Source organism: Salvia splendens, chromosome 11, assembly GCF_004379255.2.
Source record: "Salvia splendens isolate huo1 chromosome 11, SspV2, whole genome shotgun sequence".
Taxonomy (NCBI): domain Eukaryota; kingdom Viridiplantae; phylum Streptophyta; class Magnoliopsida; order Lamiales; family Lamiaceae; genus Salvia; species Salvia splendens.
Window position 1 is genome coordinate 3,850,384 of NC_056042.1, and position 15,561 is coordinate 3,865,944.

Here is a 15,561-nt window from a genome sequence, read left to right on the forward strand (position 1 = left end):
AATGTTCAGTGAAGTACTTCCTACAAAGGGGAAAACATAGCAATCATCAAACCCAATGCCAACAACTTGTTCACTTCGAGACTTTGATACATTTACTAGTACAAATTAATAACATATCACCCTTTAGATGGATACATATAAATATAATTCTATCATATCCTTTTTGAATTGATGAGCCTTTTTGTATATATTTATTGCAAATAATCTACTATAATGATACAAATATGACCAGGTTTCATGAAAACTGTAGTATCCTGAACCATACTAATTTGCCCCAGCAGTTTACTTGAAAACCAACTCACTGGTTGATCTTCCATTCGTCGAGAGCGAGATTTGGTTATGGAGCGAGCGAGCGAGGTGATGTAAATCTACAAGGGAAAGGTGAATCTGAAGTTGTCACTGCTTATGGATCAAATTTATATCATGGGAAATTCTTTTTGCAGGATGTCGAGATTCCTTGAGTCGCAGGCTTCGAACATGTCATTTCGCGAGGCACAGCTGAAAAGTGTAGTGTGTAAAGTTTATATTCTTAGCAATTAACTAATAGAATTATATAATAAGTTGCTTACCTCAGTGATATTCTCAAATATTGCCAGGCATTATCTGCCTTTGGGTTCATTGCCAGTGCTCGGACATAGTAACGGATAGAGTCCTCATACATACCCTGAGAAGATTATATTGCAAGTAAATCAAGTTTCGAACATTATTCATACTCTGGAAATTCATATACATGACAACAAGACAAGTTTAAATGGATGTATGCATGTCTGTGTGTGTGAGAGATCGACAGAGAGTGGGTTTTGTAGGGAAAAGTTTGCATATCGGGTTCGGTAACAAATGCATGAAAATCCAAAAGGGAAGAATGAAATAAGTGGAGTATTAAGCATGGGATTCTAAAACTTCTCTTCGATGATCAATTAGATCACATCAACAATGCAGAAAAATATGGGTCTAACTCACATTTGTTTCTAGAATACAAAAATGAAAATCTCGTTCATCAGAACTTGTCATGAAGCATTATACTTAATTATTTTGCAGATCAGAACTCATCATCAAGTATTACTCTATTTTTATATGGTTTTGCTCATCAGAACTTGTGATCAAACAGTACATTTATATTGTTTAGAGAAGCATCAGAGTTTTCAATTTCAACTGCATGTACATCCTATTCAGCTATTGCCGCTAATTGCCATAGACATTAACTCTCCAACCAATATTTCTCTACTGTAAACTAGGAGCAATGTGATAAGTGAAGCTTAACCATTACCTGGTTGGCATAACTGATTCCCATGTTTGCCCATGCACGGACATAATTAGGCTTTAGATTTAGAGCCTGAAAGCCAACAAATATAAAAATATTAAAACATTTAACTAAAGAAGCGTTTTTCAGGATTACTGCATTTCGCAAGGACAGGACGCATGAAAGATTATTACATTGAAAGACATACATACAAGTAGTTAAGCTAGTTGCTGCAATAAAAAAATATTAAATTCTATTTTCAAATTTTGTTGATCACTTCCGACTTAGAGAACTCTCCATATCATGTGCTCCAGTCTAGTGGTAGCGGATGTCAAGCACAGGCTACAATTTTAATCTTTATCTATATTTACTTTCATATGCTATATAACAGCAACATCCAGATTATTTATGACATCAATCACCAAGTTACAGGACATAAACTATCACCTCTTGATAAGCTAGAATTGCATCAGCACTCTGAACACTATTAGCTTGTGTTGCACCAAGCTTATTCCAGAGTGAATAATCTCGTGGTTTGAGTTTCAAAGATGTCTGAAAAGCTTCAATGGCTTTGTCGTATTCTCTAGATAAGTTGTACAGCACCCCGAGAACTATATGTACATCAGCATCTTCAGGAGAGAGTTTAGCTGCATCATTAAATAACCTAGCCACCTATACATCCACAAGCAAACAATCAGAATGAATCTTACTCTGAAGATATTTAACAAATATAGGCAACTAAGGATGCACCATGAACATGTATCATAGTTTGTGCACATTCACGTGCATGTTGCAGTCCAGGTAGACACTTACATCAGCATAATACAAATTCTCGGGATGATCTGGAGGGGCTATGGCGCTATATCTAGGATGATGACGTAGCCAACTATACAGGTACTTTAGTGCAGCTGCCTGCTCCAGCTCTGGAAGTTTTATGAACAAAAGTGAAATTCATTAATCCACATTAATTATTGCTAGGGGACACAATATATTTTGGAGGTAAAACATAGTGTGAGTGTAAAGTCCTATGAGAGATCTATAATGACATCTGTGACCACAGTATGACAATCATGATTAACAAGCCCAAACAAATGAAGGGGAAGTTGTGACCTCTATTTTGAACTTCAAAGCTTTAGCTACTAACCATTTGTATGACTCACACCAAGAGCAAGAAGAACTTCCAAATTTGTTGGATCAACCTCATGTGCACGCATCATCGCTGCAATTGCCTGAAATAAGGTGAATTGTGTTAGTGATAATAAATGGAGGAAAACAATGCAATTAGAGATTACACCATCAGACTTTTAGTTATTTGTGGATTTCAGAATAGCTTCCTCATAAATTTTAACTGTTTAATGTAAATTGTAAGGATATTTCTCATCAATTTCACGAATATCTAGTGGTAAAATCATGAAAATATACCACACGAATTTCAAGCAGCACGAATTTATGTACAGTCCAGCAAAGGGAAAACAGAGGTAGCAACCTGCTGATCATCATCATTCTCTGCATGAGCTATACCAAGTAGTCTCCAACCCTCAGCATTATCTTGGTTCTTCAGAACCTCAGCCTCCAAAGCAAGAACAGCTTCACTTAAAAGCCCCTTACGGAAAAGTTCTTGCCCTTCCTTCATAGGATTAGGCCGGCCAACATAAGGATTTAAATCAGAGAACACATATACCCCTCTTGACGCATCTGATTTCTGCTTCAGTGCTGCTTGCTCATTAACATAACTGCAGGTTGAACCGGATTTATATCCAATAAACTTAATACGCATGACTATAATAGCAATTCTTAGATCAAAGCTGACACAAGTCCTCATACATGACATGCTATTAAAAAAGAAAACAATAACATACAAGGAAATGCTGGCAATGAGATAACACGGCATTTATTGTTCATGGTTGCGCAAATATGCAGTGAAGTATTCCTATTTCCTACTATAAAACAATGACAACCAACAAAAGTAAATCATGCCCTGCAATGCATTCATGTCCATGGGTGAATTTGATACCAGTGTTATTAATAACGTATGGCGGCTTATGGCGGTCGGTCAAAAAACCGCCGTAGGGATATGGCGGTCGGCATGGCGGTATTACGGCGTAAATGGCGGTCGATAAATTAACAAATAAATAAAATATAATACATAGCATAAGATGCAAAAAAATTAGAATAGTTATAGGAAAATTAGAAAATTAAATGGTGGAAGACAATAATTATGGAGACGCTTTCATCGAGTAGAATAGTTATAGGAAAAAAGAGAGAATTATACAGTGGAATTAATCCATGCATCGAGTAGAACAGTTATAAGAAAAGAGAGAGAATTAAATAGTGGAATTAATACAAACTGAGCATCCACAATAGTGGATTAGTGCCCGCCTTAGCCACAGGCTAGCGGCTGGGGCGGGCGTCTAGTCCACTATTGCAATCGGCTAACGGTAAGGACGAGCGCGGAGCGGACGAGAGGTTGGGCATGGACTAACCGGCTAGCTGATCGCTGGCCGCCTATTTTGCGGCGAGCAATAGGCTACCTGATTTATTTATTTATTTATTATTTATTTATACTCTATATTTACAACTCATTCCATTTCATTTTTTTAATATTTGATAAACACCAATAATTAAAATGAATTAAATCGTATTTGTCAATTTATTTGTTGGGCTAGGGCATTGGCTAGGCTATTGTTAGCCTATTGCTAGGTTGTTACTTGGCTAGGACAGTGGCTAGGCTGTAGGAAGTGCATGATGATGTGGCAGGAAAAGTTTTTGGCTAGACTATGCTTGTCTGATGCTATTGTGGATGGTCCAAGTAGTAGTACATAAAAATTTTCAGTTATCTTGAATCGTGAATGAAAATCTAGAATCTGGAGCCTTGTGCGTTTGGAGACTGGAGAGACGATAACTTGGATTGACAGCAGCGGTTATGGTTTTGAAGCCAGAAACTCCCATAAACCCTATAAATAGACTGTTTATAATGGCCAATGGGCTAGGTTACATGGCCAATGGGCTAGGTTACAAGGCAAAAAGGCATCTCGACCGCCATGAAAGCCATATACTGCCACGGCGCTTCGCGAATGGCGGCCGCCATTCAAAAAAGGGAGTAAACTGCCATATCACAAGGTGGCGGTGGCGTTGAGCCTAGAAACTGCCACCGCCATCCGCCACGGCGCCGCCAGCTCCGCTTTTTAATAACACTGTTTGATACCACAATTTCCAAACAAAGAACAAGACACAGGCAAAAGTGCAGATTGCAAAAACAAGCACATTTCCAAGTTCATTCAAACATAATTATTCTGTATATATTTAGAGTATAAAGACCTCATACCTATAAAAGAAGAGAGTTGAAAGTCATTTTACAAGTTAGTTTACATGGAGAGTTGGAAGTCATTTTACAAGTTAGTTTACATGGAGAGTTGGAAGTCATTTTACAAAGAGAGGTTCCTACTGAGGCAAAAACTGGTGCATTAAAAGGAAAAATACGTTAAAAAGTTCACTTTTGTATTGAGATATAACGGCAATAATCATTGATGTATATGTGCGGACAGACCAAGACAAAACAAATGTAAAAGAATGTACATCACACAAGCAACAGAAATGAAAATAAAAAATTTAACATCCCCAAAATTGTTTATGGTGGACTTACTCGTCATAAGCATTGGCCCAATTATCACCAGAAGAATCGCCAAGCACTCCATCAGCAACCTGACGCTCAAATTCATCTGACCAGTCATTGACATTTAGCTTGGAAAATTCATTCGCCCACTCATCTTCTGTTGAACCTTGTTGCCCACGTTCAGTAGCAAACTCATTTGCCCAGCCATGTGGTCCTTGAGAAAGCTGAATGGTAAGAACCGTAAGATCAGAAAAGATTTTAGCGGACTGGAAAATGTCAACCCTTATCAGTACAAGGAAATGAAGCAGGAATGTTCTAAGCATACTAGTAAAACTCCTAAACATTTTTTCCTTTTGCCATAAGCATGTGTTCATGGTGTCTTTAGGAAAGTCTGAACTTGCCTGTTCATTAGAAAACTGGTCAGCCCAGGATCTGCCCCCACTGTGCTGCTGTTCATATTCAGCAGCCCAATCTCCAGGTGCAGAAATTCCAGCAGGCTTGAATTGATTGTCCTCAATAGTGATTTCACCACGGCTCATCTTTGACACAAACTGGAGGAACTTTGAATTCTGTACGTCCAAATTAGTGCAGAAAAGAAAATCAGGAAAAATTTATGATGCAAGAAACCTGAATAATTAAGGACATTCATGTATGCAGATGTATACTCGACTAGACTTGTCTTGTCATACGTTGAACTAGCAATTGAACCCCTTAAACCATCATGGCTTAGTATTCAGTCATATATATTTCTCCTACAAGTTAGATCAGTAACTTGATTGTTGTCATTTCTCATATGGAGCTACTTTTATTTTTAAAGAAGTGTATAAAGAAGTATTTACAGCACGGACATATTAAAGATGGAACGTAACCTGAAACTTTGGGTCATTATTTTGAGCAAGCGTATGAGCTAACATGCGAGTCTGCTCCATGGCAGCAAGGTTAGGGACACCAGTAGCTCTCATTTGATCAACTGAAGCAAGTTGCAAGTGCTCCTGAAATTTAGCAAGGTAAATAAAACGAGCATATTCACCAGCATCAATATGAACTGCTCTCTTCCAAGAAAAGCTAGTGCAAAAGGAGATACTGTATAAATGGAGACTTTACAAGGATTGTTACTTTCCATACGAAATAAAAGAAATGCCGCAAATACCCCTCAAAAAATCCACCAGATAAGTGGAGGGCAGAGATTCTCCCTCAAAGTCTTAGTAAAGAGTGTCAGAGTAAGAAATGGCAGTCACTATAGCCAGTAAGATAAGCTCAAGACTACTAAACGTTTATTGTTCTTCAGAACATACACTATGGTAGTTACACCATCCAGGGGCTGTGATTCAGGTTTTACATATAAGTGTTCCTCAGTGATATAAAATTAAAAACTAAGAATATGTTTCACCAAGTTGAACAGAAAAAACGGATGCATTAGACACCACCCTTGAAACCCTAATTTCTTTATTTAGCAAGCAAAAAAATATTTTTCCAGACATGAATGTTGAAACTGGATAGATTGTAACACTCAGTCTTCCCATGGTTTTCTTTTTTTGAAGCATTAAGGCAGAGCTGACTTAGTCGCAAATAACCACCAAGTAAAATGCTGAAAATAAGCTAGAGCAAATAACATATTGGAGGTAATACAAGAAGAGATAATTCCTTACATGCTCAAATTCAGATGCCCAACCATTTGCACCATGTTGTCTTTCAAATGACTGAGCCCACATATTTGGATTGTCATGAGGCACTAGCTGTTGTGAAAATTCAGAGGCCCATCCATCTGCACGACCAGACATAGGTTTCATATGTTGTGACTCGGTCCAATATTCCTCTAGCTCCGGAAATCTTCCATGTATTGGGCCTCTGGCTCGGATATCATTATCAATGTCTAAAGCTGACAGCAGTGCATTAACCTGAAATGATGGTTAATCCAAATTATCTGAAATGCAATGCCAGATACCATCAAAATAGGAGCAATGAACTGTAAGGTTACACACTCAAAATTTAGGCACTACTAAAAGAACCACAGACAGATAATCTTATCATGGGCTAAAAATACACATTAGCATATTTTTTAGAAGATTTCCTATAACCGATGCAGAGCATATTTGCTATGTTTAGAAGTAGGATACCAAAATCCCATGTTAATACAATGATTACTTTGTAAGAGAAGATTCACGTTTATAAAGCTTAGAATATTCAAAAGGATAGACAGCAGTACACTTGCACATACTCTCATTTTTATACACCTACCTGTGTATGAATAAACTCTTCGCTCTTGTCTGCAAAAAGATGGCGAGCCATAATACTGCTACGATCACGTATGCATTGCTTGTCACCTTCAGACAGTCCTAAAACAGGAAGTGAAGCTGGATGGAAAGGTATGCTACCATGTCCGCTGTGAAGAAATGAGTGCAAAAAATTGGACAAAACTTTTTGAGGTGGCCCTGCAATCGACAAAATAAAATAGTTAGTTAAGAATACATAAGTCACTTCATGTTGCTTTAGTCTGGCAGACAGTATGAACCTACATGTGAGAGCGACTTAGTTGAAAAGAGAAAAATATCTTTGATCAAGTCAAAAAACACTCTCTGATGGGCATCATACATTAAATTCAAAGAGAAACAAGGTTTCACTCAACATTGCAGTTTACGACCCCATTTCCCACCAATATTTCACCCTAGGAGAGAACTTATATGATATTTTACCAACTCAACCAAAACCATGACACCATGTGTAAATTGGAACTTTGTTTGCTACCAACTCCATTTTACTGAAACGCTCAACCTATCAAGACTGAAGTTTCAACATTTCACATGATTACTTACACCAACAACTCATATCAGAACACCTATGTCACCACTCTAGCTATCCCCACAGTTGTGTAATACAACAACCAGACCACTGTGCTGAATGGCTTGGTCCAAGTCTAACTGCTGCTCAGAGAAGTCCAAGTCAATCACTGATATTATCATATTAGAGCAAAAAAAAAGATTGCACTATGCAAACGTATCTCATCAAGTCAGTCCGGATTTACCAAAGCCAAATTTAATGGTTGTTTTCCACAATTCAGTTCATTTGCAACAGAAAACGTACAGTCAAAACACCAATTCCACCCTGGGCAGAAGACAGAAGTAACTGAAATGCTCCACATTTGACAGTTCCTGCCCCACATTTGTTTTTACTTAATTCATAACTCCTAACATTAGTGGATGTTAAACATTACATACAAAAGAATTTCGTTATTTTTTTTTTTCCTTAGGTTCCTTTGTGGTTACATATATCTTCCATAATTGATTGGGGGTAACTCATGCGTTCTTGAATTTTCACATTTGGCTTTCATATATTTTCATTCACTGCATATTCCATTCCAGAGTTCTAATCAGAACTTCTCTACTTGTATGTACACATTAGTGAAGCGGCTGGATGCATAAGGGAAGCTAGCGTATATGAGGCCCATGTCAGGATGTAACTTGTAAGTGAACAACATGAAGGGTTCATGCTCTCCTTGCATATGTTAGATAGTGCTTAAAAATTGATTAAATTTGATAAATGGTGTTGGAAGGAATCAGCTTTGTTCATTAAGTGGCATGTAATTTACCAGTATAAAGAAGGCGAGAGTCAAAACAAAACACAAGTTGAAGAACAAAGATTTAATCATAATAATGATAAAAAAAATCAAAATTACCATCAAAATCTTGTTGAAGCCGGGCGTGCTCTAAAGGCAAGTTGGTTGGTCCAGCCCTTCCTTGAAAATGAGGAATCTGAGGCCTCTGAATGTCATCCCAAGCATCTGAAAACCTATTTTGATCCATTGAGTGAAAGCCTTGAAGGAATTCTGAACCCTGAAAATATAGCAGATTATGAAATTTATCCAATAGATCCCACCAGCAATCAGTAAGAAAAAGAAGAAAAAGTAATACCAACCTGCACATTAGGATGCATATATTCAAGCTCAGACCCTGGAAGCGTAGCATTAAAGGGTTCTCCCATCCCTGCATGCAAATTGCCATCTGATGCAGTAGCTGTTGCAGTTGGTATCTCTTGAAGCCTTTCCTGCTTGATGATGAAGAGAGTTCTTGTGAGCAATTATGCATGAGACATATGTATATGAACTCTAGTGAGCACCCAATATCAGGTAACTCCACATCAATTTTTGTCTGAATCTCCTATCCATAGCCTACCAATATAATGTAAAAGCTAGAACCTTTGACCCAATGCCATTTTTCCTGGATAAGTGAGATCAAAATAATACAATGATCATACTTCCCTCAATCAGTCTAATCTCTCAACAGTTACAGAGGCAAAAAAACCCTAATTGTCTCAATTAAATACTCCAGCAAGAATCATTACAAAGAAAGATAAGTGGTAGGTGAACACACAAAACCCTAAGTACTACAGCCCTAATTTGCACTATCCGCCCTAATCATAACATAATCTTCTACAATAGCACGTGTCAGCTAAGCCACACCGAGCTATGCAGCAATTGCTCGAAAAGAAATGCTCTATTGCTCGATCAATTATCTTAACCTGAGAATCGTGCTTCCCCTACTTGCGTGAAAACATGAAAAAATAAGTGCTACCAATCCAATAGAGAGAGGCATAGTCTTGAGCCATAAAATCATTATAAACGGCAAATTGAAGCGAAAAAAAGAAGATTATGATTGGAGAACCTGGGTTTTGGAGGATGAACCAATAAGGGCGTTGGCGAGAGCTCCGAGAGGGTTAGATGAAGAAGACGACCCCGGCACCGCGCAGGCGGCGCCACCGCTCACAAGGTCCCGCATCGCCATAGGAAGAGAATTCCGGTAAGGCTTCCTACGGCAGCACGGCGCCGCTTATTTTCTTCCCAATTTCAGTAGCTAGCTGAGAGAGAGAGAGAGAATCTTACAGCCGGAAATGGAATTATCGAAATAAAAGTTTTAATTTTGAGGCAGAGAAAGCGTTTGAGGTGATGAAGTAAACAGCATAAATAATTCTCAGTTTTTTTTTGGCTATATATTTTTATTTCGATTTTTTGTATGCTTAGATGTATAGATCATTTATTGGGATGTGGAAACTTATCGATAAGCCGTTATTTGCTTTTTTGGTTTATTGAATAAAAGTATACGGTACCGACCTATGTGGATGAAATCCAGTAAAAATAAAATCTACTAATAGTGTATATTTGAAAATTGACATTTTTAAAATTATGGAGTAATTTTAGTTTGAAGATATTAATTCTAATGATTAATTATTTTTAGATAAAATTGACAAGAATTACTAAAGAATAATTGGCTCACTAATAATATTTTCGCATCATAAGATTATTCTTTCAATGGCTCATTCACAATATTGTTGCATCATAAGCTTGTTTTTTCAATGGATAATTATTTGGCCATTCTATTTTGTTTTGTTATCGTTGTTATTTACACAAATAAAACTTACAAAAATGTAGCTATAGAAGAAAATGTGATGTATGATAACATTTAGGCCATCCACAATATGAATAGCCCAGCCATAGCCTAGCCACTGCCACATCATCAGCACTAAAAATCCTCATGCCACATCATCAAAACAAGCAAATAGCCCAGCAATAGCCCAGCCATAGCCTAGCCACATAATATCCACATCACTATTAACAAATATATACAAAATGAAATAATTAACAATCACACAATATACGAAATTTAATTTACGAGACATATACGGGAAACATTAATAATACTATTAAAATTTTAAAAAGTACAATAATTTAAAAAAAGTACAATAATTAAAAAAAGTTACAATAATTTTTAAAAAAGTACAATAATTCACTCCTCGTCGCCGTCGTCGTCTCCTCCATCGCTGTCGCCACCATCGTCTCCGCCTCCGTCGCCGCCGCCTCTACTCCCGTCGGCTTCCCTCCGTGCCGCCTCCAAATCATCCTGCATGCTCAGGAGCAATGTTTGAAGCAAACTCTTCTCCACGGGGTCCATTTACCGTTGTTGGTCTTGTACAGAAATTTAGATAGAGAGAGTACTCGTTAATACAAGTGGTGCGAATGAAAATGACAGGCAAGTCGCGTATATATAGTGTTTCGGAAACAAACAAAAAAAATTAAAAATTCGCGCTAAGCGGGTGCGCTAGGCGCTATTGTGGATGCTCTTACTCCCCTCCATTCCATTATAGTAGAGTTATTTCATTTTTTGCACTCATTTTAAAAATATAATAATAATAATAATAATAATAATAATAATAATAATAATAATAATAGTTAAAAGTGAATAAAGAGTAAAATAAGAAAATAAATAATATAGAGAATACTCTTATTCATTTTATGTTTTCACAACTTTAAATTTAGAGTGAACCACATTAATAATATCTGAACTTGTCGAAAAAAGCACCAATGGTCCCAATTTTTTTTTATCGTTTTTAGTACGATAAGAGTAAAGTAACCCTAGGCACCACTAGTATGAGTATTTAATGTTTGGGGGCATTTTGGACCTTTCTACTCTCCCTTTAATTTCTTTTATTTAATTTTTCTTCCATAATCATTTTCTTTTAAAAACTCAATTAAACCCTCATTTAAATAATATTTGATTGCAAAAATTTAAATAAGAAACCAAATGTTTAAATTATGTTGTATTTATTTTTATAATTAAATTATGTTGTATTTATTTTTATAATTAAATTATGGAGTATATACAACTCAATCAATCTGTATATTTGTAAAGAAAAAATTAAATCTAATAGTAACATTTTTTTAATAAAAAGAATAAAGTGAGCTATAAAAAATTCAACTTAAATTTTTAAAATTTGAGAGGAAAAAATTATTATAGTAAACTATAATAAAAAAAATTAAATGCTACTTAAATATTTAAATGTTACTCCCTATATTTAAGTGAAAAATAAATATTTTAATTACTTTAACTAAAATATAGTATAGTGAAAAATATTATTTAAGTAAAATAATTAAAATTTAAGTGAATTATATCCAACATAATTAAAGCGAACTCTTGCAAGTAACATTTTTTACTAAAAATATTAAAGTAAACTATACTAATTTTTTCATTATAAAGTTTAATCTATACGTTATTCAAGTAATTATTTAAAAAATTTAAGTGAATTAATTCAAAAGGTGCTTTTGTGTATGTCCAGAAAAATTGCATGATTGAAGAGGTACCAAAACTATAATTTTCAAATACCGAAAATGTCCTTTATGGCATTTAGGAGTTTTTTCAAATGTAGAGGGGTATAAAAGACTGACAGGTACTAAAAATGTAATTTCTATGGACCAAAAAGGCTATAAAAAAATTTTATGGACCATTGGTGCATTTTTCGACAAGATCAGAGACTATTAGTACAGTTCATTCTTAAATTTATTCTCATTTTCTGAAAATTAGAGTAGAAAATAAAATGACTTTATTACTTTGGAATATAGCATATACAATTTTAAGAAGGGGAGGAAATTCCACTTACAATTAAAATTTGATGTAAGATATGGTAATTTTAAGATTAATGCAATTAAAATCGGTGCTATAATATTGTGCTGAAAGAATTTATCGGTTGTGTTTCAAATTTTGACGAAGATGAAAGAAATTAAAAAAATTGTTACATACATGTATAATCATTTCTATACAACTTGGCACTTAGAAAAGTGTGCTTGGTATAAACTATAATGATCCTTGTCAGGTGATCTAAGTGCTTGGTATAAACTATAATGATCTTTGTCATGTGATAGTATCCATATTGCTTTCTATGAAATACCCTTCTATTGCTTTTCTAAACTCTATTCAAGGAGCATATCTAATTTATTTTTACATTTTTTATATAAAAATTAATATTTAAAAGTTGAAAGAGACGAGAGAAAAGACATGAAGTCACCAATTACTACATTATTCATTCTCTTAGTTTACTTTTTCTCCACTTTAACTATTTAGTATGATTTTTCTAAAACATGTGTAAAAAATGAAAGGGGCCGTCATCTTAAATGGGACAAATGGTGTACTAAACAATGAATAGGGGTGCCATTACACACAACTCAAACTTAGAAACTTTCTACAAACCAATATAGCGCCAATCGATATTTAGACAGCAGTTACATGGTCGTTATAAGATGAGTGGTAGGTAGTTTTGTCTCCCACGAGCCTCGAGCTTATTCGTCTCTGGGCAAGGATCACCTGCACAAACGAAGAAGATGAAGATGGAGATGACGCGAAAGAAGAGACAACAGGTATAATTTTTTATCTAACCTGTTTATCCCAATCAGTGGTGCTAATCAAGAAAGCAAGTATAATTGTTTGGACACCTATCCCAATTATCATCCCAGTCCAAACACCCTATCAAACATAATTTGTTAAGATAAGCAAGCAACAACAAACAAAACCTTAGCTTCATCAACTCACCTCAACTTGGAGGTTGAATACATAACCAAGAAGGACTCCCAATGGTACCCCAACCAAGTAATACGAACCAAGAAGGACTCCCAATGGTACCCCAACCAAGTAATACGAACCGAGGTTCACAAACGCGACAATGCCTTGTTGCGCAGCTCCAGACGCAACACCTAAACCCCAGAAAAATGATTTTATTATCGATTGAGACTTCAAAAAATTAATCGTTTAGCATAGCTCACCTGTGAGAAAGGGTTGAACGTTGTTCAAAAGTACATAAACGGCAACAAGAGGTGAGAGACGTGCAAATGCCTCGGCCACCTGCTCACTCTTGGTGAACAAGTAGGCCACATTCTCCTTGAACATCAAGAAAACAAGCATTAGCACCGCTCCGATGGAGACTGACATCACAAGCGTTGTCACAATAGAGAACTTTGCAGCTATGGTATCCTTCCTCCCCAGCTCATTCGAGACGCGCACACTGTTGAGAAGAGAATGGAATACATTAGTCCTCAAGACAACGAGCCAGACACGCACCTTAATAAGAACGATGGCTACCTTACTGCAGATAGGAAGCCTCCCGACACCACTGTAGTCCAGCCAGTGATGATAAGACTACAAGAACGCCACCAAACATAATTTGTAAAAATCAACCAATTAAACGAGATGAAAGAAGAAACCATACCAGATCGAAAGAGCATCAATCGCCACCTCTGCATTCTCCATCTTTCCAGTCAGAAGAATCAATATCAAGTTGTAACAAAATTCAATTCTGAAACCAAGACAAAACATACATGTCATATGACATACATAAACAGTTCATATGTTGGTTATGATAGAAGAAGTCTAACCAGATCATTACACCAGACGACACTACAAGCTTGACCGTCGCTTCAAGATCCCTGAACGCTAAGGCCGTGAAGCCTCTCCACGTCTCTCTGCAGCCTCCGACCACCATATACAAAAGTTGGCCTAAATTCATGATCAAGAAAGCCAAACAAGTGGATGACATGACTCCAGAAACGCCAAACTCCAACTTCACAACCAGAAACCACGAGAGGAGCACGTGCACGAGCAAGGATACAATTGCATAGCATGACAAGACGAAGTTCTTGCTCTGAGACTGCAGATAGGCATTGCAGCCGTACATTGCACCATACAAGAAGACGACAGCGATGAACCAGGGAGCAACATCCCCTGCCATGTCCGCAATGTTGTGGTCCTGTCCTAATGCTTTCAGAACCGGAGCAGCAAACACGAACATGGGTGTGACCAGTACACAGACAACGAGCAAGATGATGCACGATTGCTGAAGATAAATTCCAAGCTTCTCGTATTGTTTGGTGCCGTATGCTTGCCCACATAGAGTCCCCACCCCACCAACCATGCCTAGCTGCATATTTGTAACCAAAAAAGATCTTCATTTTGCTAGAAACTAAATAAATAGGGGTCAGTACCTGAATGCCAAGGACAAATCCGAAGAGCACGGTGAAGACGAGGGCGTAAGCAGCAAGGTGTGTGGAGCCAATGTGGCCCATAAAAGACTGCTAACTACATGTACACCAAATGTTGAAAAGGGTGTTAGGATAGCTGGGACAGCTACAATCAACACCTTTTTTTTATCTCACTCCATATTTTCTTCTCCAAAGATGACTCGGCTTCGTCTCCGGCTAAATCAAGTAGGCTTTCCTTCATGTCTCCTCCCATTCTGTAGTGATCAGGCTATTGCACCTACCCTTCTGCAATTTATACATGTCTGGTACATTAGTTTTATGAGTTTTAACATAATCTGCTTAAGAATTAGTGCATTCACATGATTAGCGATCACACAAACTAATCAACAGACAAAAGGGAGAGTGAGCATTTTCTTGAAGAATTGATACGATTTATATTCTTGCTATCAAAAACAGACATACACATACACTTACAGAATAACACAAGACGAGTTGCAACAATCTTTCAGACAAGAAACATTAAATCATGCTTTCACTAAAGAGAAGGGATGACTGAAGATGAAGAAATTAGTAAAATGAAATGAGTCCAAGAACTCACCTGTAATATCTTGTTTTATTTTTTGAGAGAATCTTCTTTCTTACTCTCATCGTATTCTTTGTGGTGTTTAATGCAAACTTTATACTATGTAGATAGTCCAAACAATGCGGTTGGTAATAAAAAAACACATTTATTTATTCATATATAAAGAGGAGATGACTATATATGTGACCACAATTTCTCTCACATTTTGATTCGTTTCTTAGATTTTTGTGTCAAAAGGAATCTGCTTAATATTTTATTATAGGATCTGTTATTTAACCATAGACCTTGTCATAATCACTATCACTGGTTCTATACTACGGGCTCGTTTGATT

At 36.5% G+C, this 15,561-nt stretch overlaps 1 protein-coding gene and 1 pseudogene across 1 annotated transcript; both read right to left on the reverse strand.

Annotated features, from left to right (window-relative positions):
- Nucleotides 1-66: 66 nt before the first annotated feature.
- Nucleotides 67-9,756, reverse strand: LOC121756299 (peroxisome biogenesis protein 5-like). Its single transcript, XM_042151803.1, has 15 exons — nucleotides 9,512-9,756; nucleotides 8,766-8,894; nucleotides 8,527-8,683; nucleotides 7,092-7,285; nucleotides 6,503-6,751; nucleotides 5,723-5,845; nucleotides 5,255-5,422; nucleotides 4,884-5,077; nucleotides 2,727-2,973; nucleotides 2,385-2,469; nucleotides 2,054-2,163; nucleotides 1,688-1,912; nucleotides 1,268-1,333; nucleotides 570-664; nucleotides 67-498 (listed from the first exon to the last, which is right to left on the reverse strand). Exons 1-15 carry the CDS (start codon nucleotides 9,629-9,631, stop codon nucleotides 417-419), a joined length of 2,244 nt encoding a protein of 747 aa, XP_042007737.1. The 5' UTR covers nucleotides 9,632-9,756; the 3' UTR covers nucleotides 67-416.
- Nucleotides 9,757-12,802: 3,046 nt separating this feature from the next.
- Nucleotides 12,803-15,204, reverse strand: LOC121755141 (annotated as a pseudogene).
- Nucleotides 15,205-15,561: the final 357 nt, after the last annotated feature.

Coding starts and splice junctions, on each gene's coding strand:
- LOC121756299 (XM_042151803.1), bottom strand. CDS start 9,631: ATGGCGATGCGGGACCTTGTGAGCGGTGGCGCCGCCTGCGCGGTGCCG. Junction 7,286..8,526: donor GCTTCAACAAGATTTTGATG/GTAATTTTGATT, acceptor TGTCGATTGCAG/GGCCACCTCAAAAAGTTTTG. Junction 2,974..4,883: donor TGGGCCAATGCTTATGACGA/GTAAGTCCACCA, acceptor TTCAACCTGCAG/TTATGTTAATGAGCAAGCAG.